Here is a 25,477-nt window from a genome sequence, read left to right on the forward strand (position 1 = left end):
AGACCATGCCAAACGTCATGGAACAGCATGGCTCTGCTGCCTTGTAAGGCCTCTTAGAAACACATCTACAGGCAGAATGACCTCTAGTAAGCCAGTCAACCCATAAAGACTGACAGGTGTGTGACACCAGAAAATAAGGAACTTGTTTCTCTTAGTCTTACATTTCATATTTTCCTTCTACCACTACCCTCAGATTATTTTTTTCCTTTTAAATATGCATCAGTATTCCATTACCATCTTCAGGATGGAGAACTAAAAACAACAGGTGGTACAAACCCCTCTTCTCTTTAACATCTTCTTTCTACTCTTCTTAGCAAGTAATATGACCTTATGTGACACCGGTCTGTGATTTTCTTCACGCAAGACATACTCCTCTAGAATACACACCTGTGCTTCCCATTTGCTCAGAACACAACTGAAAAGTGATGTGTTTAAAAGCAAGTTATCCTAACACAAGGAAGGATCCATATCTATGAGATGATTTATCAGTTTGCATGAGAAATGATGAACTTACTGAAGAAGTACTGAAATCACCTACCTTCAGCATCAAAGTGAGCTGTTTCTTTTGTTGCTCCAGCTGGGTGCTAGCTATCTTCCATCGCTCCTGAATTTCGGTAAGCTCTGTCTGCAAGGCTGCCTCGGCTCCACTATCAGCGGAGAGTAGCAGTTGTTTCCCAGCCTCCACAGTAAGGATATAACTGCCCTGCTGCCTTAGGAGAACTTTCTCTTTAAGCTGAAAATATTAACAACTTTCTCTCAGTTAAATCTTTTTAATTAGAAGTAGCAGTTCAGCATAATTAAATATCAACCTCGTATTTTAATTGGTTGCATACTTTGGTTTAAGCATGAGCTACTGTCCAAATACCTTACCCTAACCTTTTCATCATCATTTGCTGCAGCAGACCTTCAGCAATTTTCACCAAGGAGATAAAGACACAGAAGACTTATTTCTCCTCATTAGTATCAGGATCTCAACTGCACTTACAAAGTGATTTCTCTAGAGCCTATTAGGCTTATAAACTTTATTATTATATGGATTCTCCAGCCAAAAAGCTTTAAGACACCAAGATGCTAAATAGATACCATTAACTTCACATGAAGATGGACACCCAAGGTACCCTTTCTTGTTAGCTAGAACACATTCCTCAAGAAGGACATCATTGCCTTTTCAAGGCAATTTCAGTCTGATGATAGCTACAAAGCAGAGCCAGAAGCCAACAAGGCTTGAAACAGGGTTCAGTAAGTTCTCTATTGCATGTTCTTGATGAACTCCAACTTTGTTTCCATCCCACTGGCTAAGTGTGAGTCTATGCCAGCTCCAAACAAGAACTAGCATCCAAACTTTTTTCTGCTAAACAGGTATCTTAAATCTAACACATTTTAAAGGCTGTAAAAAAGGTGGAGATATTTTTCCTCTTTCTTCAAGCACACTGGGCATACCTGCACCTCATCCAGTAATGCTCTGGCTTGCTGCAATGGGATAGGACCACTGCCCAGCCCACTCACTGGCTGACAGGATACTTCCACCAGCCACTTCCGCAGCTTCTCTGCCATCTCCCTATAACGCTGCCACTGATGAATCTGGCTGTCAATGATTCCCCTTCTCTGCTGTGCCCGGCGAATTACTCCTTGCCATTGATTACTTAGAAGAGTCAGCTTCAGATTAAATTCATCCCTGTTATGAACAGATAAAAGAAATACATAGCAACCTTCATCCTTTGATCTAGTAGTCTAATAAAATGAACTGAAGGGAAAGGGAAGGAGTTTTCTGGCTGTCAATTATGAAACATTAAAAGAAAAATACTGAGATCTCATGATAGAAGACTGAGGATGAGAACTCACATTTCATGTACTGGGAGAATTAAAAGACTCCAATTATTGAGACTTTAAAAGACTTGAACCTTGAACACAAAACTCTTCTACCTTCTCCCCAGAAATAATGAAAGAAAACCCACAAGTTTTGCCAGTTTGGATTACCCAAATTCATAGTAAGCCATGGAGATTTCACAGTTCCCCCTCAGATGTACTACTGAGCTCAGAACAGTAATAAGATATATGCAGTATTAGCAAGCATCTTATGCCCCAATATGCAGTTTCTCTAGTATTAGGACCATGATACCATTAGGAGAGTCAATGCATATGCACAAATCAGAAGCCAATGGTGTTTCACTGGTTTTCAGTCATTTGGCCACAAGCCAGAATCTCAGGTAGCAATTAATTCTTATTTCACCACATTTAGGCTGCAAGCATTCTTAAATGACAATAGGGAATCCCCTCTGTGGAGGCGAGCCCCCATCTGGCATTACAGCAAATGTAACTCACCAAATCTGTTACTGCAGGCTCTTTTAGTGAAGTGATCCGTGGGTAACCTGCTTAATAATCCAAGATAAATCTTTGCCAGAGTAGCAGCCTCAAGGCTGCTCTATTCCCAAATGCATTCACAGAATCTTACAGCATCCTTAAAGTACACTACCCTACTTGAGAATTGCCTAACCATTGCTTAACCATAGCAATGCTAACTTCAAGCTCAGTAGCACATGATCTTCACTAGAGTGTGACCTGAACACTGACACCTGGTACCTTCTCTGTTTGGAAGTTCCCCACTAGTGTAAGTATCATTTACACCACCACAAAAGGCCTACCTGTCATCGACCTGTCCTTGTTCCAGCAGGTGCTGCCCATCCGAGATAATCGAATGCAAAATCTGCTGGCGGCTGAACATCTCTGCTTGGAATAGCTGTTGTACAGGAGATAATGATGTCAGAGCAACATCTTACATTTTAATGCCATTTGTATAAACTGGTAAACATAATTTTCATGTATTTAATCTCATTGCAACTTAATTCAATGGAAATTTTGTCATAAATTTAAAAAGACACATTAAAAAAATCTCATTGCTGGAGTTAATTACTCCTCCTAGCAATTAATAGTAGCTCCTTGTGATTAAAAAAACCCACTATTAATAAGCTAAATAATATCAACAGGAGTTAGGTTTTATGTCTCCAAGCATAAATGTGTGATTGCCACTACGTTATGATGTAATTCAGATGGGGTATTTATTGTATAGACAAAAAAGGTGCTTTTTATTGTCTGCCATGAATAAAAATACTCCAGTCCCCTGTCACATGCACAGTTTGCATGTGATAGTATTCTACAAAGCTTTCACACCAATTTACACTGCCAAGAGAACATTAGAAGAAATTATCAGCCGTATGTAGGAGCAGGAAATCCTTTTTACTTCTTCCACTTTTATAGATTCCTTTTCCAGTTTTTCCTATGAGTCACAATTAACTTTCACAACCCTTTAATACTACATGAGACAAAAATATTACCTGAGTACTACTTAAGATGATGTAAGTATGTACTATTGAAATTTATTTTTTAAAGTATTTCCTGTTAGTAATGGACCATGCCTCTAGATGAGGTTGGTAGCGAATAGTCTGGGGTTGGTTAAGGTACACCCAGGCAGCAGCTCAGGATTGGACCCTGTTTAAAAGGTTTCTGAAGATATTAAAAGAGAAATCATACTGGTAGGCAGCTTGAGATTTTTTTTTCTTGTTAGTGATGGTGTTTGCAGTTGACAGAACTTTGCTTTTGTCTGAACGAGGAGCCACTACTCAGGTCCACTCCAAAAGCACCCCTGTTACATGGGTTACCACTAGCTCAAACTGTGACGTACCAGGTCCTGCATCTGCAACTGCCAGCAAAATACTCACTGCCACCATCACAATTCAGTTCCACAAGCACACTGTATATAGTTTAGGACTTCTAGACAATAGACTAACTTTTCAAAAAGAAATTTTGCCTCTGAAGCACTGATATGTTACCCAGGTCATATTGTGTTCCACTGAAAGAACTACTGTTGTATACTTTCACAGTATCACAGTATCACAGTATCACCAAGGTTGGAAGAGACCTCACAGATCATCAAGTCCAACCCTTTACCACAGAGCTCAAGGCCAGACCATGGCACCAAGTGCCACGTCCAACCTTGCCTTGAAGTGCCCCAGGGATGACGACTCCACCACCTCTCCGGGCAGCCCATTCCAGTGTCCAATGACTCTCTCAGGGAAGAACTTTCTCCTCACCTCCAGCCTAAATCTCCCCTGGCACAGCCTGAGGCTGTGTCCTCTTGTTCTGGTGCTGGCCACCTGAGAGAAGAGAGCAACCTCCTCCTGGCCACAACCACCCTTCAGGTAGTTGTAGACAGCAATAAGGTCTGCCCTGAGCCTCCTCTTCTCCAGGCTAACCAATCCCAGCTCCCTCAGCCTCTCCTCGTAGGGCTGTGCTCAAGGCCTCTCCCCAGCCTCGTCGCCCTTCTCTGGACACGCTCAAGCATTTCAATGTCCCTCCTAAACTGGGGGGCCCAGAACTGAACACAGTACTCAAGGTGTGGTCTAACCAGTGCAGAGTACAGGGGCAGAATGACCTCCCTGCTCCTGCTGACCACACCATTCCTGATGCAGGCCAGGATGCCACTGGCTCTCTTGGCCACCTGGGCACACTGCTGGCTCATGTTCAGGTGGGTATCAATCAGTACCCCCAGATCCCTCTCTGTCTGGCTGCTCTCAGCCACTCCGACCCCAGCCTGTATCTCTGCATGGGGTTGTTGTGGCCAAAGTGCAGCACCAGCACTTGGAGCTATTGAAGCCATCCCATTGGCCTCTGCCCATCTGTCCAGGCGGTCAAGGTCCCGCTGCAGAGCCCTTCTGCCGTCCAACCCAGCCACATCTGCCCCCAGCTTGGTGTCATCTGCAAACTTGCTGATGACTGACTCCATGCCCTCATCCAGGTCATCTATGAAGATGTTAAAGAGGATGGGGCCCAGCACTGATCCCTGAGGGACACCACTAGTGACAGCTGCCAGCTGGATGTGGCACCATTCACCACCACTCTCTGGGTCCGGCCCTCCAGCCAGTTCCTAACCCAGCTCAGAGTGTTACCATCCAAGCCGCGGGCTGACAGCTTAGCCAGCAGTTTGCAGAATTATTGGGTAGCTTTCTTGAATATCTTGGCTCCTATGAATGAGTGAGCCTGGATCAGAGGGTACCTAATTTCCCTTCTATCTCATGAACAGACCCACGATACTGTGTGGTGGGCAATTTCAGAAAGCTGTGCAAGAAGGCAGAAAGTTTACTCCCTGTGACATCTGTTTCTGTCAAGTTAGGGGACATGGATGAAACAGAGGAAGCAACAGCATCTACCAGCATTGCTGACAGACTGAGACTAAACAGAACACAACTAGTCAAAAAAACCCCAGACAAAACCAACTCCCCTCAAAGCAGCAATTTAACTATTTTTTAAGCAGGCAGATGTAATAAAGAGCTTATTAAGCATGAGTAACTGCGCTTAGAGAGGAGGTATTCAAACCCTAACCAAAAGCAGGTATTTCTGTCTGCATCCACTTGCTCCCTACGTGCACACTGCCTCTCTACGTGGCAGGGCCACTCTGCTGTGTGGCATCACTTGTCATGCCAATTTCTTCTCATACAGAGAGCATTATGAATCACAGCAATAGAAACTCAAAGCAGGAGGAATAGAAGGCAAGTGGTGGAATGCACATTACAAGCACACTGGAAAAGAATTTGTGACTGAGCTGGCAAGGAACTTGGGCTGCCAGCGCTTCTTCAAATGCTTCTCAGGGCATGCCCCATTGTGCAAGGGGCTCAAGGGATGCACCAGGCCTGGAAATGGCTGTCTAGAGAACTGTCCAAGAATGACTACAAGATCATCCTGACAGATTTTTCTGATACAGATGCCAGTCTATGATATCTGCAGAAGGTGCCACCTCCACATTGCTGGCTTCTAAATTTCAGTGGGAAGTTACTTCTAAATAAGGCCACTGAGGTAGATGGGGTCCTCTTTAAATAAAAGCTAGCAAAGTTATGAGTCAGCACTGAAAAGTTGATAACAGAGCTGGGAAGCATTTCAATATTCATTCTGGGAATGTGTGTGGAAACAGAACATTTTCTTATTATCTTCATAAACACAAAGCAAAACAATCTGGAAATCATTCCGAAGAGCTTTCAACTGCAAGGAGTAGAAAGAAAATTCTTCATGAGTATCAGGAGGTATTACGAAGAACATTTAGTACTGAATCCTTTTAGACTATAGAAAACGACCCAAAAAAGATGCTGCTTCTTTGAATGAGTTGCAATATTTACAAAAACACACACTAGCTCTCTAAACTCTGAGAGATGATTTTATAGTGCAATTAAAAGAGTGCCTGAGTAACACTCATCTGAGCTAACTGCTCAGACCAAGATCTCAGGAAAGCCCAAAGATGAGATCTCAAGAAAACTGCATGTGATGCTGTTGAAACCTTTAGAAAGATTATAGCTTTAAATGGACATAACAGTAGGAAATTATCCAATTAGCAAGGATTTCTGGACACTGACATCTCCAACACCTGATGTCTCAGCTTATAAAGATGCTGTCCAGTTAATGCTGGCAGCACTGAGAGAAATTAAATGGGAAACATTTGCAAAAGCAAAGGCAGCTAAATAATGAAGCAAAGGTGCATCAAACCAAGCAAACCCAGCTGTCAATGACTGCCTATCAGCCATTTATTCAAACACTATGCCATGAGACATAAGGCAAGTAGAGGAGAAGGACATGACTCTTCCTATGATCTGGCCTGGCTCTATGGGTAGGTCAGCTGAAAGAGTTGTGGGAACTGAAACTGCTGTGGCCACATGGGAGCTCTGGTATGAAAATTGATCTGTCTTATCTTTACCAAGATTCTTGGTAGTAACAATACGGGTGGGAAAAAAATGTGCACCACTTCACTGCAGAATCCTAAAGGCCTCTCCCACTACAAATTCTGCATTGGTTTTCCCAGCAGCACAATCTAGGCTAATTCTTGACTTGTTACAGACAGACAAATGACTCCAGCACACAGTGGAGACCACATTAGTTTGTTCTCCACAGAAATGTTCCCAAATGGAGGCCTCGCAAAGAGTTATAGCTCAGTATATGACACAGAAGTTCTTCTTTAACATGATATTCAGATGCTTAATGTGTTGGCAATTCAATAACAAATAACCAAAATCAGAATTTAAAAAAACAAAACAAAACAAAACAAAACATAACTCACTAAACCCCAGAGATTTTCTTAGATTAGGACTGAAGGCAAAGGTCCAAATAGCATGAAATTAGGTTCTATGGAAAGACCACTAAAACCTTTGAAGTAGGTTAAATGCAGAGCACTCACATAAACATGCTGATATGCAAGTCCTCCCCCAGACTGGGTGTTACTGACATATTTGCATTCTTCTTTTTCAAACTGATGTGTTAAGATGGTGCAGGCAAATGTAATTCACACTACTATGTTACTCCACAATGAATGTGCATTTCACTTCTGTATAAATAGTATGAGTTGCAGTTATGTACAAATACACACAACGACTTGCCTCATGTGCCCTCTGTTGTTCTAAAAGGCTCTGGTAGTTTCCTGAAATCTCTGCTGCCAACTTCTGCTCTGTCTGAACTAATAAATCCATCCAAGTCTCACATTTCTCCAAGAAGGTCTGCTGCTGCAGCAAGAAAGACTGCAGCTTACTGAAAGAGAGAAAAAGGTATCCAAGTAAGATTTCTTCCCCTCGTGAACGGTGTTGAGTCTGGCAGTTACTTTTCCAGCAGAATTCCCAATCAGATGATAATGCTCTTCCCAGACAGCTGAGCTGCCTCATTCAATTGGTTTAGTCAACATTTTGAAAAGTAGTAGTTTTTCTCATTTCCAGTTCTGTTAATCTGTAGCAAAACTAACATCTCAGCTCACTGGCCTCACTCTTTCTTCTCAGTATACCAAAGTAAAGGAGTTTTGGTTAATTAATTATCTGAAAATGACATCGTCTACATTTCAAAGATAAACTTTCTAGCTGTGGTAATGTAAGAAAAGCATACAATAATCTTTAACTACCCTCACCTGAATCTTTCCATAGTCTGAGATGAGATCTGAGACCAATGTCTGTTCAAGTTCTGCATCCTTTTGATTTCTTTATCACTCAGAGCAAGTCTGTAACCCAGCTCGTTAAGACGGTCCAAATCCGGTGCCATGCTGCTGAACTTCAGCATCTGGCTCTGCCACAAACCATTAAAGGGATAGTTAGGAAGTTCAGTAATCACGCTACTATAGACTACAACACTATGAACCAGCACTCAGTTGAATCTGGAGTGGCCTCTGTTGCCACCAAGTGGTAAGCAATCCTTAATGCCAGTCACAAATTTCATCTCCAGTTCTCAGCCTGTGGTCTCAGACCACAATCGTGTTTAAACGTACACAGAGAGCTGCATTGCTAAGCTGAGTATTTTACTATCCAGGCTGCAGAAGCAAGCTAGTGCTTGAAGCCCTGTTTGTATCATCAAAAAGATGAGATTTTTTTTCCCCCTTCTTGTTTCTTAGTCAGAATGCTAGGCTGGCTAATTCCCACCGCATGTTTTCAACTTCTTATTTCAAGTGTTTTTTTGTTTCACAGGACAGAAGTATCCAACTCACTACTCCTGGGTTTTAAAGTTGAATTATGTGTATAGTTAATCCTGATAGAGAAACAACAAAAGATTGAAAGGACAAAATTGGTCTAGATGAGAAAGCTTATCAACTTCTTGTAAAGGCCTTGAAAGAAGAGGGGGAAAAAACCCCACGACCCCCAGAAAACTACAAAAAGAACAAATGAAAGAGCTCAGGTGAAGATCACGAGGTACCAGCATAAATGTTTATGAATACAGGACTTCACTCCTGAACTAAACACTGCTGAGATAAAAACTGTGTAAGTTCCAAAATATCAAGACAAAAGAAGATTCTGCATTTGCTATTCACTTCCCTCTAACCAGTTTGCCTGCTCTTTTCTTCTTAGGGGCAAAGTAACATGGACAATCAGTCTTGACTGCAACTAAACCTCTAAGTTCTCAGTCATACAGTTTGCACGACTAACAGTCCTTTAACATGCACAGAATATGTGTGTGACATTTGTGCATATCCTACACTACATATAACCTGGCTAACAGAAAAAAACAACACAACTTTTGTGTTTATTAGTCACCTTGAGTTCTTCCATTCTGCTCTGTATTGTTGAGAGATCAGATGAGTGACTGGGATCCTGTCCTTTCAGTGTTTCTTCTGCTTCTGCTGTCCAGGCCTCGAGGACCTGCAGGCTCTTGGCAAAGGTTTGGTAGTCCAGCACTCCAGCCTTGAAGAGAAAAGGACCCACATTGTAAGAACTATGGCCATGTAGCATCCATATTGTCATTACACCCATTAATAGAGTTGCAAACAGTTTTATAGGCTAGGGCCAGCTGTAACTCCTGTTTTACTCACAGACTGTGCAGTTACTGGAGGTGTTTTAGGTTAAAACAGAATAGATTTTTGATCATACCAAAATGGCATCATTTCAATAAAGTGCATAAATATCTCCCTGCCTTGAAATAAGTGATTTTCTGTAACTTCCTTTTATGATACTAACTACTCTATTTAATTTATTACAGTAGAAAGAACTGCTGTAGTTGCTACTACTGATAACTGAAATGAGAAACTTCTCTTATATTTTGTCTCCTCACAGCACAGTGATGCTATAAAGTGGGTACATTTTCTTGTTGCTTTCTCATCCATACTGTCCTATGGAACAAGTTTTGCCATGTATTTTTTTTGCTCTTTAGTCCCTGATGACATGTGCTGCACTTAGCAACATTTACTGAACAGACTTCAACCACAAATGGTAAGTTTCAATCTGGTCACTGACATTAATAGAAACTGTAAAAATCATCTCTACACAATTATTCAGAATCTCTACTTTGTTTTACTGCTAAATAACAAACTGGGAAGAGAAGCTGTCTTCAGGGAAGCAGTAACAGTGGATACAGCTGTTAGCACTTTTGGCATCTGCAAAAAGCATGGTGCCCTTGGCTTCTATGGAAGTCTAATAAACACTGATGAATAGGTAACATCATTCTCTTTTCTGATGCAGTTCCAGCTAATTTCTGTGCTTTCAGGTATTACAGGACAATCGGCTCTCCGCATACCTGAAGTATACCCTGTTGCTTGCAGAGGGTCTGTTCTAAGGTGGTCAGATTCTGGTTCAGAGAAAGGTAATCAGACTGTATAGCTGCTGCTGCTGAAGCCTCCACCTGGCTTTTCAGCTCCTCTCCCAGCTCCTGAAGAACAATCAGCGATTCCTGTGCTGTCTTCAAATCCGTGAGTAGATCCTGTGGCAACACATTGAGCAAACATATGGATAGTTAACCTGACACACTGCTGATGTCATCTTTCCTTGATTTAAAGGAGGAATGAAATGACTGGACTCCAGCACTATAAGAAAAGCTTCTATTTACTACTGTATTTCAATGTCAAAGTGTCCACCACACTCTGTATGAAAAGAGTATGATGTGCAGAATAAAACTCCAAAATTCTAAGTACCTGTGCACAGAGGAACAGAAAGGAGTGACTGCTCACCTGCCTTTGAGCAAGCCTGAGCTACTGATGAAGCAACATTTGATGGAACAAAGTGACTGAACCTACTGACATGCTAGTTCTGAGCAGTGGCAGCCCTCACTGTGGGTCAATTCATGTATGGCTAGATCTCTCCTTTTCCTGCTATGAATTACCAGGAGGGATGGAAAAATAGCTTCTGCACATGGCCTAACATAGTGGCTAAGGAGTAGGACACCAGAAAACAGAGCAAGTACTAGATCTGAACAATCTGAACTACCAATACAGGTGATTATGGCAGCACATGCTCAGAATGCTCATTCATGTGCTCATTTTTCTCCTTGCAATTGTTTGGTTTACACTAAGACAATTAGAATTCTCATTTTTTGGTCGATGACACTTAACACTGACTTAGCATAAAGTCAAAAACCCAAACAGAACTACAGAAAGCAGATAAGTTATCTTGCTGCCTTGAGATATTGAAAAAGGAAGAATCTCAAGGTTTCAGAGTGAATAGTGTCCTTCTATAAAGAAGGATAAAGACTTTCTCAGAACACACATAGTTAGAAAAGGTGAACTGTCTTGACCGGTGGAAACACACTCCCAAAATCTTGTGCTTCTTTCTCTTGTAAGGAACTCAAGAGATTTGGTAGAGATATCCTCTCACACAAGAATCTCTTCTATGAGCAGGGACTTCAGGTTGAATTACAGGACTTTAGATACAAGCTTCTGCATCATCACCATAACAAGCAGCAGAGAGATGCCAAGAGAAGTACGAGAAACTCATGGGATTTGCCTAGATGATGTGAAGTTGTCTCCCATGCCTTAGATGCACCAGTAAAGAAGGAAAGTGCTTGTATAGAAGTCTCCAAAACACCAGATATAGAGCTTAGTAATGAAGAGCCTCTTGTGATTTGTGTCCCCCAGACACGTGAAAAACTGCAAAGCTTAACTGAACATACATTGCAGTGTTGAATCCAAGTAGTAACTTCATCATCAGCAATGTCTTTGCTGGTGGCAGTCTTGAGGAGTTCACTGGTCTGCTCTTCCCGCTGACGGACTGCGGAGGAGCACTGCTGGTAACAGTCCTTGTACCTCTGCCACAGCTGAAGGAGGCCTTTACTGGCACGCAGCCGCTCTGCAACCTCCTGCATAAGGCTGTTCCACCTGGTGAGAAGATTGGATGAATGATCAATGCCTAGGCCTCCATGAGAACTATCCTTGCCCTCCTTTGCTGCTGTTTCCTGTGATATTTTAGCTTTTAACAAATTTTGTAATAATCAAGACCCAGACACCTGGGGAGGAGGGAGGGAAAGGAATAAAGAGCCCTGTGCTGACAGGCTGTTCTGATCTGTGGCAGCAGGTCTGATCTGTGCTACATCCTGGATGCTGTACATTAATGCTTTAGGTCAGCTGGAATGCACTTTTCAAAGTGACCTTCCTGCTATTTCCACTTAGCACACTTTGGTTCAGGGCACAGAGCATCCACGTCCAATTGTTAACTGCTATTAACAGACTACTGCAAGGGCCTAAGAGGTCCCTAAAAGGTGGAAACAAGAAGCCATTTCTTCTAGTAAAATTTCTTCCCAAATCCTGTCAGAATATTTAAAGTTGTAAAGCTCTGTATAAGTCCCTTTTAAATACTCCTAGACCTATTTTAAGCTTTTATGGCTTTATTATCTAATGAAATACCTAACCCCCTTGTGAATTCTTGGCTCTAGCAGCAAACAGAAACAAGTACATTTCCCAAAAGCACTGGTATGTATCGGATCACCTCATTGTTTCCTTGGCAAAGGAAACGGCAGTATTGGTCAACTATTCCATGACAAAACCAGTGAAATACCATCAGTCACCAAACCCGTTAAAGCCTGCATGAGCTGTTTTTGAAATGGGCTGAAAAAGCCCTCCCTCCACGCTCAGGTTCTAGGGCACCATGGGCCATGGATTCAGATAAATCTGATATAATTGTGTTCTCACAAAAAAACACCCTAACTTTCCACCAAACCAGTTTTTGCCTTTCTGTAGCTTCTCTGAGTAAACTCTTGCACGGGTTCTGGCCCAGACTCAAGCTAGGAAAGCTGCTCACTAAGCTACTGGTGAGGCTCAGCCCTTCTTGCCTATCCTGTCCTTCCAACAACTAGAAATAGCAATGTAAAAACAAACAAAGTTCTCAGACTCAATTCTTGCGTTTTAAGGGCAGTTTTCTTTTCCAGCATGATATTTACAAATGATCTCGGTTAGGAGCCATGCGTGGAGCAAAACTGCTGACAGTAATGCCCAAATGCACTGCTGGCAAAAATAACATTTCAGTTAGTAACAGCAGTAAATGAAACAGTCCTGCTCTGGCTTTTGCAAGAGGAATGACAGTATTTGTCCTCATAAGCCTCCCAAGTCTCTAGACTTCATAATAAAACATAACAGACATAGAAATGATGGAAAATTGGGTGAATAAAGCAAATCTACCACTGAAAGAAAAGTTCAACACAGACATTTTCTACCTCATATTAACATCTTTCAAATTGTTAGTAAGTGTTTCAGTCACTGGAGGGTGGCATTCTTTCAGCAGTTGATTGGTCACAGAGCCAAATTTCTGTAGTCTATTTTCTTGCTTTTCCAACTCCTCTTGAAGGCTCTGAAACAGACAGAATGATTATAATAAACCCCACAAATCTACGTGAGGCATCACGACTGCGTGACACGGAAACGTTTCAAAGTAGTATCAGCTACACCACACAGGTTTCGAATGCAAACTTTGTTTCATGTGTCTCTCATCTGAATAGAAGGTTATTTAACATAAAGACTGCTAGAGATTCATTTCACTGAATATCAATTTGTCACCAGAAATGTAGGGTTTAACCTCATATTTTCACAAAACATAAAAACCCTGCAGAAGCAATTATTCTAACTAAGTACTCTTGCACAAAAGAAGTAAGTGCACAAAACTGTTCCAGAAATATAAACTTCACTGGTGGAAGAAGACAATTAACCAGATAGCATTTTGCTGTTTAGAATGAGATGAAAAAAGCAACAGCATAAAAGTATTTCACTCTGAAAAAAAAGGTTCTTGCTTTTTAATTTATCCATCTGAAGTACTGCTGGCAGGGAAAGTGCTTTTCTCTTTTATAGTCTTAAATACCTGTGTGCATAGTACTGTAATTTGAGCAGCCCAGCAATATCAACCTGATTCAACAGTGGAGTCAGAATCTGAATGAGCAAAAAAAGAGTAATTTTCTATACCTATTGTTTCACTGACTTGTCCTCTCTGTCACCTAATAAAACCTGGAAAAGTGGCTGTAAAAAATGCACCGATGCTTTTTAAATCTTAGAATCATAGAATCAAGCAGGTTGGAAGAGACCTCCAAGCTCATCCAGTCCAACCTAGCACCCAGCCCTAGCCAGTCAACCAGAACATGGCACTAAGTGCCTCATCCAGGCTTTTCTTGAACACCTCCAGGGATGGTGACTCCACCACCTCCCTGGGCAGCCCATTCCAATGCCAATCACTCTCTCTGCCAACAACTTCCTCCTAACATCCAGCCTAGACCTCCCCTGCCACAGCTTGAGACTGTGTCCCCTTGTTCTGCTGCTGGTTGCATGGCAGAAGAGCCCAACCCCACCTGGCTACAGCCTCCCTTTGGGTAGTTGTAGACAGCAATGAGGTCACCCCTGAGCCTCCTCTTCTCCACCCTAAACAACCCCAGCTCCCTCAGCCTCTCTTTCTTGGTCTGAAAAATGTTGTTTGTTGTTAGGGAATTTGGCTTTAGCTACGTCTGGACTTCAAATGACATGAAAATATATAAGTGACAATGTAAAGCTAATTTTTCTGGTAAATGCTAAGAATGCAATTTCCCATAAGTGAAAATGTTTGCCTAATTGTTTTTAATTCCAAAGACAGTAACTTTCTTTTTATTTCAAAGATTATTCCATGTAACAGAACATTAAACAAACTTATATTTAAATTAATTCCAAGTAATGTTAATGTCTGTGTAACAGGAGTCTGATTGTATTTCATGCTTTTCTTACAAAAGCAAACAGAAAAAATCACTTACACACACATTTCAGCTCTTTAAACATTTTCTTTGATGTTCAGGCTACTGTAACCATCTAGTAGGTGTGTGTGTGTTAAAACCTGATCTCAACATGCTCCACTACCTCAACAGCCCGACAGACTGAGAAACTTGAGCTTTAATGGTTAGATGTGGGAATGCAGAATGCAGAAGAGGTGCAGGTGCAGGACTGCCATGGGAACGGAGTGAAGAGAAGTGACAACAGGCAGATGCTTGTAAAAACAGACCTTGGCTCTCACATGCAGCTGGGCACCGTACCTCGCTAATGAGAATAACAAGGTGTGAACTTATGCAGATGTGGTGGGCCGCCCCTGACTCATTATGCTAATGTGTAGGTGTGTGCTCTACTGGCTGAGTGCATGAATTCAGGCTGTCATGATCAATAAACTTGGCTTCAGCATAATTCATAGTGAATCGTTCTGGAGACCCTGGCGACGGGCCGGGGCCATATTGTTTTATGGACTTGTTTAGCGTGGGCTGATGGCAAGCAGAAATAGCAGGCAGAGAGGCCTGCAACAGTTAGTAGCATGAGTTAAAAACTTCTAACAATCTAACAAGTAAGGCTCAGAACTTAAAGAATGGCATCAAAAATACAAAGAGAACTCAAGCATCACCACGTTGTTTTTCTGCAGAATTAGCAATGCAGCATCCCTCTGTTAACGTGGTTCACTAACACATGACTTTAATGGGCTGCTACACAGCTACCTAGAACCACAGGAAGGTAGGAGCTGGATGGGACCGCTGGAGGTCATCTAGTCCAACCCCTCTGCTAGCGCAGCTACACCTGCATCAGTTTGCACAGGAATGTATCCAGGCAGGTTTGAAAACTTCCAGAGAAGAATACGTTACATCTCCTGCTGGCAGCCTGTTCCAGTGCTCTGGCACCCTCCAAACAAATAACTTTCCCCTTAACTTCAAGTGAATTTACAAGCCAAAATATCTGCATCCACGCAATGAGGGACAAAATTAATGCTTGAATTCAGCCCCAGTATGTCAGAAGGCATAGTGCTCTTTTTACCTGAAGGTTGTCAACTTGGGCTTTCACCGCTTCCAAAGAACCAGTAAGAAGATAAAAACGGGACAAAGAATATCTGGCCTCTGTCAGGTAACTATTCAGCTCTTCATAAGCCACTTTGTAAATGTTCCACTGATCAAGAACAGATTGTAACAGTATCTTCAGCTGCCCGACCTAGGAAAAGGGAGGTGGGGAAAAAAAAAACCACAAGTAAATGGAAAGCTTGGAAGGTATTTGGGTCTTGTTTAAATTCTTTCTCACTTTTTAAAGTTGTAAACTTCCAGTTCAACAAACTTAAACCTGTTGGGAGAAGAAAGATTTTGCAAAACCATCATCCAGGCTTACACTGGGTACAGCAACAAGTTCTGCTTGATCTTCTGAAGTTAGGATGGCAGGGACTGGGAAGATGTCAAGACCATTCTACTTTGGTTCAAAGTGGGATCCACAGAAATTGCCTAAGACTTGAAACCTTTGTCTCTAAGGCAGGTAAATTAGCCTATGAGAGTCAACAGAGAAGCCAGCACTAATACATTACATTCCTCCTGAGAAGGTGGACCAACGTTGATCAAGCTTTGGATAATGACAATGAATATTGATTACTTCCTCATTCTGTGAAACCTCTGAGCTTCAAAAGGTAGTTCCTTACAGATAATTTGGAACTTTTCCACTAAATATCAGGAAATATCTATAGAGCTTCAACTACAAGAAATAAAAGAGATCTTGAAATAGGAAATATTATAGCCACTTTATGCAGAACACACACACAAAATTGGAGAAGGATGGAAATGGACACAATTCAGAATCTCTGCCCCTACAACAGATCAGAAATCCACAAGCTGCAAACTGCTAGCTTCCCCTTTCCCTCATGCCCTCTCTGGAGCTGTAATGTGTCTCTTGATGATTCTTTTACCATGTGATCCAAATTGGCCCAGGAATGGTTAATTTCTTGCAGTGTATTCATAACAGCTGAAGAGACTTCCTCCTTCTTGTTCTGTATCAGAGAAAGACCATTTTGCTCTACATTTTCTACTTCTTTTTCCTTTGTTCTTATTGATTCTTCTAATTCCTGAAATGAAAAAGAAGGTATTTGACTATTGTTGTTTAACTGGTTAGAAAATGCCTTGAGGTGGAAAAGATGTCCATTAGCTCCTTAGTTTAGCAAACAGGAAAGCCACGTTTGCAAGCACAGACTTCTATTCATGAGAAATTTCAAGTATTGTTTTATGTTCCATTTAAAGCACAGTAGTCTGTCTTTAATTAAAATAGAAGCATGTCCTCTCCATTAAACTTCTGTGTAAGCTTTTGCTCTCATGAAAGAGTCCAGAACTCATTAAAAATAGGGCAGCTGCTTGAATACATGGGAAAATTGTTGTGTGGCTTGGTTTGTCCTAGAACATTGAGAGAGCTTCTTAATTAGTTGAAAGCTGGCTCAAACCTCTGGAAAAAAAGAATTTTGCCATCCAAGGAAAAAGACAAAATGACTTCCTAAGGAACATCAATTTGTCATGCCTCCCCACGTGAAGTGGAGCCTTTTTTTTCCTGCCAGGTCCTAGCAAAGCCCCTTGCCTGAGGACAGCGAGCCTCCTCCTTTTCTAGATTGCAAGTTCACTGGAGTCCAGCCAATGGCAACAAGCAACAGACTGCAGGAACTTTCCTGATTGCCTCCTCACAGTTGTGTGCTATTGGGAAGCAGTAAGGAGCCTGACAGCATTTTGCTCTGCTCAGCGTTCCCACGCAGTAATGCAAGAAAAGGGGAAGAAAACGAACAGCTGGCACTAAAACAAGTGAAGAAAACAGGCCTGAGTAGATAAATACTGAGGCCAAGACAACTTGGTAGTGGCTTGTTTTGCTGCTTCAGGCAAGCCCTCATTGTGTATGCCTTAATGTGACCCTACACTGGTCGCAGAAATGCCGATTCAGAGTTTACTGGGTTTATCATGGTTTACCAACCAGTGAAGGGCAGAAGCTCCAGTAGGTACTGTTTGACTGTGATCTGCCTCACGTCTCAACAGTATGAGAATGAAGTTACAAAATGAAGGAGGGAGGACAAGAAGACTCTGAGCAACTGTGACTCATGTAGCATGCTCCTAGAAGGCCATTCCTAACCAGGAAACATGTTTAGAAGGGACATTGAGATGCTTGAGCGTGTCCAGAGAAGGGCGATGAGGCTGGGGAGAGGCCTTGAGCACAGCCCTACGAGGAGAGGCTGAGGGAGCTGGGATTGGTTAGCCTGGAGAAGAGGAGGCTCAGGGCAGACCTTATTGCTGTCTACAACTACCTGAGGGGTGGTTGTGGCCAGGAGGAGGTTGCTCTCTTCTCTCAGGTGGCCAGCACCAGAATGAGAGGACACAGCCTCAGGCTGTGCCAGGGGAGATTTAGGCTGGAGGTGAGGAGAAAGTTCTTCCCTGAGAGAGTCATTGGACACTGGAATGGGCTGCCCGGGGAGGTGGTGGAGTCGCCGTCCCTGGAGCTGTTCAAGGCAGGACTGGACGTGGCACTTGGTGCCATGGTCTGGCCTTGAGCTCTGTGGAAAAGGGTTGGACTTGATGATCTGTGAGGTCTCTTCCAAACCTGATGATACTGTGATACTGTGAAACTACCTGCGTCACTTCACGTCACACTGCAGGGAAATGCAGGTCAGTCCTGCAGAGCTCTAACTCAATTGGTAGCTGTGCACTTCCAGGCAGGGCAAACGCCAGCCTGAGCAGCGCCAAGTATGGCTGCAGGCTTCAGGACAGAGGAAATTTGTGTCTACCTGTCTGGAGACAAAGCAGCTTTCGTGACTGCAAAGTGAGAGCCATGTGATGCCCTTATGCCATTTAGTACATCAGGCTGTAATTTAATTGTCTGCAAGTCTGTCCTTTCTGAGAGAGATGGATCACCAGGGCAAGAAAGCACACCTAAACTTTGGGCAAACTCAAAACTTAGCTCTTTCAGTAAACTGCTCTGCCTATGAGTGCAAACAACAAGCAGACCACTGCCACAGCAGACTTTCCTTTTAGATATCAGGGAGAACATTTGGCACAAGTTCTGCCAAGCGTTGCACACACTTGCTACTAACAGAATTTATCACTGCACACATACAGCAGACTTTTGCCCATAAACACAGGAGACCATTTCTGCTGTGCTGCTTATTCTTAGCCTTTTCTGCTGTATTAGGTCACACTTCTTTAGAATTCCTGCAATAATCTTGTGCCAGACCACATCCTTGGAGTAATATATGTTGTTTTTTACACCAGCTGAAAACAAAGCAAATACTTCTAATTTGTACATAGTAAACCTGACTTTCCAGAAAGTTGCTTTTAACACTGAATAATGGCATTAAGTTGGCACAAGGTTGTTTAAAAATTCAGAATATATAAAAGACAGAAGCCTCAAGTACCAAGAACAACAAATATTTCTGGTTCTCTGTGAAAAAGGGTTTTCTCAGTCATGGTTTTAAACTCACAACTGAATTACAGACACATCACTGGGTCTGATCTGTGATGGCACCAGGCAGCAGCTAACACTGGTTGGTAAACTGCAGCTTCTGTACTAGTTGAACTGGATACCCGGGAACATTGCACAGTTACTTCTAAAACAATGCAATGCTGCTGATCAAAGTCTTGCCATTCATAACTGGCTTCCTAAGTGCATTTGAGATGCTGGAACATGTCCAGAGAAGGGTGACAAAGCTGGCAAGAGGCCTGGAGCACAGCCCTGTGAGGAGAGGCTAAGGGAGCTGGGGGTGTGCAGCCTGCAGAAGAGGAGGCTCAGGGCTGACCTCATTGATGTCTACAACTACCCAAAGGGAGGCTGTAGCCAGGTGGGGTTGGCCTCTTCTGCCAGGCAAGCAGCAACAGAACAAGGGGACACAGTCTCAAGTTGTGCCAGGGCAGGTCTAGGCTGGGTGTTAGAAGAAAGTTGTTGCCAGAGAGAGTGATTAGCTTTGGAATGGGCTGCCCAGGGAGGTGGTGGAGTCGCTGTCCCTGGAGGTGTTCATGAAAAGCCTGGATGAGGCACTTAGTGCCATGGTCTGGTTGACTGGCTAGGGCTGGGTGCTAGGTTGGACTGGATGAGCTTGGAGGTCTCTTCCAACCTGCTTGATTCTATGATTTGCTAACTTCCCTGACCAAAAGGAACCACAAAGGTGATAAATCAGATTTAGTTTTGAACTTCAGCCAACCACAGCCTGCCAATTATGTCAGGCTATGCTAGGTTACCTTTGCTACAGTCATATGGGTTTATTGTGCTGCAATAATAAAGATACCTGAATTGAAACTAAGCCCTGCAACTGGTTTGAAAACTCAGGTCAGGAACTTTGGATTAAAAATTTACTTTAATATCTGGTCTAGCCAACAGAAATAAAGATGGATTTAGTACACTGGTGGCTATAGATCATGTTCTTTTACACACTTGAATAGATTTCTAACTGTTCTGTTTAAGAAGACTTTAAACCTAGATCATATTCCTCACAATCGTTACATGCATGGCTATTCAAGAGATAAGGGAGTTGAGAGCATGAAGAATTTTGGCATACAGTTATCCTGACAGAGTTTAATTACACATTTGATCTGGTGTGACATTTGGTAGCTTCTAGAACAAAATACTTCGGAGTAAAAATTACCTGATAGCAGAGTAGAGTCCTTGTTTATAAGTTCAGAAAAATCTGTTCTGTCTATATAGCTATAAGCTTGGATATCTAGCCTGCCAGCTCCAAAAGCAAGCTTCTAACTATTTAAATGTGTACTACTCTGAGCAAGATGTACAGTGATACTCTGTTTCCTGCTGTGTAGTCCTTGAAGGAATTCTGCATGGAAAACCAAGGCGGCTCTGAACTCATATGAATTATGTTTGTCTGCACTTTGACTCATCCCATGATGAGAATCATGATTCTCCTTCAGTCTTCTGGAAGGAAAAGAGAATCCAGCACTATCTCCTTGTCTGGGTAGTTCAGTATTTTTAAAAAGAGAAAAAAACCAACAGTGATTCCTAACAGATTGTGAATAAAAGGATAAAACCTTCTTGGATTCTAGCAGTTTTCAGGTGCAATCCATCAGGTGGAAGAAACAACACAATACCAAGACATGGAAAAACAGGGAGGGGTGAAGGTTTTGGATAGGCAAGCATGGTGTTTAAGACATCAAGCTCCTGAAGACTGGCTAGCCAAGAATAGGAACACACTCTTCTGATGACCTCGTTCAGTATGACTGGCATGCTTAGAGATGTCCATGCTTTAATACAAAATGCAAAGACAATAATGGCTTTGGTTGGTTTTAAACACCTTTGGGACATCATTGTTCCTCATTCCTTATTGCTTGCACTTTCCCTTTCTGAAGGGGAGTTCCATCATAGACTTCACTGATAGGTTTTACAGAGCTCTATCAAGTGTGTGTCTCGTTGCTGGTAAGAAAATACTGTTGTTTACAAGGTGCCATTACCTGACAGTCTTTCAAAGCATTCTGAACTGAAGCCTGGTCTCCAATTTTCTGTTGCTGTTTCAGCTTCTTCTCTTGGGCTTCAAACCATGTTTTTAGGCACTGCACATTGGTTTCATATTCTGTCCAGGACTCCTGCAGACTTTCCAACATCTGGATCTGCAAAAAAAAAATAAAAATTAATTGTTGGTTCAGTGAAATAATTAGTGAGGACCAATGATGATTGAGTGTCTTCTTGGAATTCAATGCTTTCAGAACTAAAAAAAAAAACCAGCATATATGCTCAAATGTTTAACAGATAACATATTAAAGTATTTTGACACAGTGAAAGAAACTAACCCTTTGCCAGAGCATTTTTGTGAAGCATGTAAACATATTTTTCATATTCCTTGCTTTTAACTGTGGTAAAGCAGATGAGATTTATCTTACCTGCATTGTCAATGGACTGCTTTAAAGTTACTTAGATTTTTCTGGCTGCTCCAGGTGTACTCAAGGGCAAATGGCACTTCTATTACTAACAAAAAAAAGCCCCAAAACCCAAACTACCAAAACAGACAAACAAAAATCCCTTAAAAAACAGAGCAGAATATGAAACAGCAGTGTTCCCACTAAAAACAGTCACATAAAATATTCTGTTCTAAGGAATGAGACATCTTAACTAGCTGCAGTCAGAATTGGTTGAGGATGTGGGCTGTGATGGTCAACAGCAACCCTGGACACAGTGATGACGAAACAGTTGTGAGTGAAGTAAGGAAAGCAAGTACCAGACTGAAGATGTCTGAATAGCACACTTTGTGTTCAGGTAAGCATGATCCCCTGGGAAACTGTACTGACAGAAGAATCCAGGAAACTGATCCTCAAAGACAACTTCCTCAAGTCACAGAAAAAGACAAACTCACAGAAAGTGGATTGCAAAGAATTGGTCTCAAAACATGGCCTGGCCATGCAGGACTTGAGTTAGAAAAGCAAAATCTTGCCTGGACTAGCTGCATGGAACAACATGGACTGTGCTGAAAGCATAGGTGACACTGATATGGGAGCAGTAATTGATACACTGGAGAGCAGGACTGCCACTCTGAGAAACCTCAACAAGATGGAGAAACAGGCTCAGCAATACTCACGACATTCAGCAAATACAGATGTTAACTCCTGTGCCTAGGACAAGATAACTTCAAGCAACAGTACAGGCTAGATACAAGATAGAAGGACCCAGGGGCTATGGTAGGTACTGCCTTAGAATCACAGGATCCTTTCTGTTGGAAAAGACTATGAGATCACTGAGTCCAACCATTCCCTACCAACTCTGGTGCTAAACCACATCTATGTGACTTTTAAACGCTTTCAGGGATGGTCATTCAGCCACCTCCCTGGGGAGACTATTCCAGGGTTTGATAAGCTTTTAAGTGAAAAAGTTTCCTCTAAATTTTCGTCTAAATTTCCTCTGGGCCATCTTGAGGCTATTCCCTCTCATTCTACTACTTGTTGCTAGAGAGAAGAGACTTGTGACCCATCCTGCTACAACCTCCTTTCAGCTGGCTGTAAACAAGCAGTAAGGTCTCCCTTCAGCCTCCTTTTCTCCAGAGTAAACAAAGCCAGTTTCCAAAGCCACATCTCATAAGACCCTTCACTGGAGTTACTGTGGAGACACAGCTGCCTGTTGCACCAGGCAGAAACTTGCTGCCACTTCCTGATATCCTCTAAGTCACCACATGCAGTCAGGCAGAGAGGGGACCGGGAGTTCACTCTATCATCAACTCCTGTTGCCTGTTGCCTATGTTTCAGGGAGGACAGGGTGTGACTGCAAGAGTCTCTCTCACATTCCTGGACGGCCCTCAGTCTACTTACCTCCTCTTGAAGCTCCATTACTAAGTGAAGGAGCTCCTCTATCTGGGCACACCTTCCACAAGCATACTCAGTGCTGCCATCTGCCCCTGGCATAAGCGGTGCACACTCTGCAGTCTGACACCTGTACAGCACTGTGTTCCCACCAGAGCTCAATCAGAACCAGCAGGCACAGGGCTCAGATACCATCACTTCCTATGTGAACTGGCTAAGCTTTAGCACCTTCCCTGTGCACCCTCCTGTGTGAACTGTTGCACCACACCCTGACTGATATCCCATGCCCTATCTGCCTGCTCAGTGCCCAGCAACCTGGTTGCTGTGCTCCCTCAGGGCTTCTTTTAATGGCATGGGTGTGGTCAGCTTTGTCCTGGCAATACCCAGGCCTCACCAACCTGTCCTGCAAAAGCTGTCAGCTCCTGGTGGGTCCCTCTGCTCCCCTGGCATTTCCCTGCCAAGGGAAAACAGCAGGAACCCCCCTGTAAACTGAGATCCCTCTTTGTTCGGCCAGGCCAGCTCTGAAGCAGCTGCTCCTGGTGACTTGCTCTTAGTCAATCAGCAGTGTGCAGTTGTGCTGATGAAGGACAACTGTTTCCTAGATTAGATTACTGAAAGTGCATGCAGCAGATCAAGGGAAATGGTTCCTTTCTTCTCCTTGACAGCTGTGACCCATTTTGGGCCCTCCAGTGCAAGGGAGGCAAACTTGTAAAGGACCAATAAGGCTGTTAGGGTAGGGGACATGGTACACAAGGAGAGGCTGCCATCGTTGAGTGTGTGGAAAAGAGGGCAATGGAAGCATCTCATTGTGCTGTTCACTCCTCACAAAGAGGTATACTGAAGACAAGGCAGACTGTTCTCAGGTACAAACAGCAGAAAAAGAAGAATTAACAGTCACAAGTTGCAGCTAGTGAAAATTCTGACTGGGTGCAAGGCAAAATACTTGTCCCTCCCAAGTGTGGATGAACACAGGAAAGAGCTTCTCAGAAAAGCTGTGGGATCTGTCCTTGGAGATTTTCAAAACTCAGCTCAGCAAGTCCCTGTGCAGTCTGATCCGGCTGTAAAGTAAGCACTTTCTGAGTAAGAGGTTGAAGCAGATGACCTGTGGAGGCTTCCAACCATTATGATCTTACAGTTTTACACACTCTGAGAGCACCATAGGGCAGCTAGATTCCTCTTTACCTTTTCTGTCACCAGGCCTTGCAGGATCTGCCAACGTCTGTTCATTGCTCCAAGCTGTTCTGCAAAATCAGTTTTGTCGCTGCGCTTACTTTCAACATCCTGGCTGCTGATCTGTAGCACTGATTGGTTCACAAAGTCCACTGTCAGTTGTTTGCAATTTAAATCGATCTTGAAGCCCTAGTAGAAAAGAAGGGAATAAACCAAATCAGAATTGAAGTACCATAATGTCTCACCTTCCTGCCAAACAGAGGGAAGATGTTCAAAAATTACACCTTTGCCACAAGTTAGCAAAAAGGAGTTTTCCTAAGTGATTGGCAATTAAAGCTATTGCTAACTTATCCTAAACACTGAGAAACAAGGAGCAATACATTGCCTTTGAAATAAAGAATCTGACTCTTCTCCTCCCACTTCCCTCCCCCCAAAAAAACATCCTCTGTAGAAGGATTGATAGCGACGTCAGTAGCAGGTTGATGAAACCCAGGTATGTATTTTTTGCCTTTTCACTTTAGTCTCAAAATGTTTAGTGCAAACACAGATTAAGACAGAAATTCTTACACACAAGTAAGAATAACAGCCAAGAATTAGAGTGATTTGACCTGGGAGTTAAGGTAACCATATTATAAAATACATACCTGCCATAAAGAAAAAGCAAAGCAAAAGTGATTTTTGCTTCCTTTCAGAATGAACAACTATTACCCAATTCCAAGGTGTACAATCCTGACCCCTTCAAAATGTAAGGCTGCTTTTCTTTTGTCTTTTCCTTAAGTCACTTTACATATCGCTGTATATTTAATAGGGATCATTTAAAAAGAAAATGATTAACATTTCTACTCAGTACCTTGTACTTCTGAACATAATCCTGAATTAATTTCTGCCCAACTACATTTTTTATGTTCACTTCATCTTGCTGAATGACCTTTTCCATTAGGGAAATCCAGCTCATAACTTCAGTGATAGCATGGCGAGAAGGAATTTTGTCCATCTGGAGCTACAGAGAGAACAGATTCAAAATGTGCGTTGCAAGGGGAAAAAAAGGATAAGAATTCCTTGGTTTGCATTATCACAGTTCACTGCTTTCACCTGCTCTTACTACCAGGTTATTCTACATTCCTAACATATCATTGACATTTATAAAGAAAAAAATGTTTTAATAGGAGTGTCTCAGTTCTATCAAATGTATTTGATAGAACCAAATAACAATTTGTGGAGTTCCCTTCCCTCTTCTCTCTTCTTTCCCAAAAGAAAGGGGTTAGATGTAGAGAGAGGAAAGGTAAGCACAGCCAAATAAATGAATCTCACTCCATTTGGAAGGTAAAAGAAGAAAAGTTTAACAATGAATTAAAAAGGTATCTGAGGTAGGGAAGCCACAAAGGTACAGGGAAGGGAACACGAATACAAAATGTGTAAACACAACCCGAGTTTGATGGTGATGGCTTTGTCTGCCTCGTGGGTGACAGCCACGTGGTAGAACAAAGAGAACCAGCAGCAGGATGGTGATGCTGGTCAGCAGGGAGGCAGGGAATGAGAACAGGCAGTC

The 25,477-nt window shown here is 42.5% G+C and overlaps 1 protein-coding gene across 17 annotated transcripts in view; it reads right to left on the reverse strand.

Annotated features, from left to right (window-relative positions):
- SYNE1 (spectrin repeat containing nuclear envelope protein 1) overlaps positions 1-25,477 on the reverse strand; it is a 365,857-nt gene that overhangs the window by 45,703 nt on the left and 294,677 nt on the right. For all 17 annotated transcript variants that reach the window (XM_064169493.1, XM_064169494.1, XM_064169498.1 and 14 more), the window contains 14 exons: positions 24,779-24,928; positions 23,941-24,117; positions 20,926-21,081; positions 16,416-16,571; positions 15,509-15,679; positions 12,922-13,055; positions 11,386-11,590; positions 10,018-10,200; positions 9,042-9,188; positions 7,928-8,082; positions 7,413-7,560; positions 2,643-2,737; positions 1,441-1,675; positions 539-733 (listed from right to left, as the gene is read on the reverse strand). In XM_064169493.1, the coding sequence (XP_064025563.1) occupies positions 539-733; positions 1,441-1,675; positions 2,643-2,737; positions 7,413-7,560; positions 7,928-8,082; positions 9,042-9,188; positions 10,018-10,200; positions 11,386-11,590; positions 12,922-13,055; positions 15,509-15,679; positions 16,416-16,571; positions 20,926-21,081; positions 23,941-24,117; positions 24,779-24,928 (2,307 nt within the window). The remainder of the gene's footprint in view (positions 1-538; positions 734-1,440; positions 1,676-2,642; positions 2,738-7,412; positions 7,561-7,927; positions 8,083-9,041; positions 9,189-10,017; positions 10,201-11,385; positions 11,591-12,921; positions 13,056-15,508; positions 15,680-16,415; positions 16,572-20,925; positions 21,082-23,940; positions 24,118-24,778; positions 24,929-25,477) is intronic.

The sequence above is a fragment of the Pogoniulus pusillus genome, chromosome 31 (assembly GCF_015220805.1).
Source record: "Pogoniulus pusillus isolate bPogPus1 chromosome 31, bPogPus1.pri, whole genome shotgun sequence".
Classification (NCBI taxonomy): Eukaryota; Metazoa; Chordata; class Aves; order Piciformes; family Lybiidae; genus Pogoniulus; species Pogoniulus pusillus.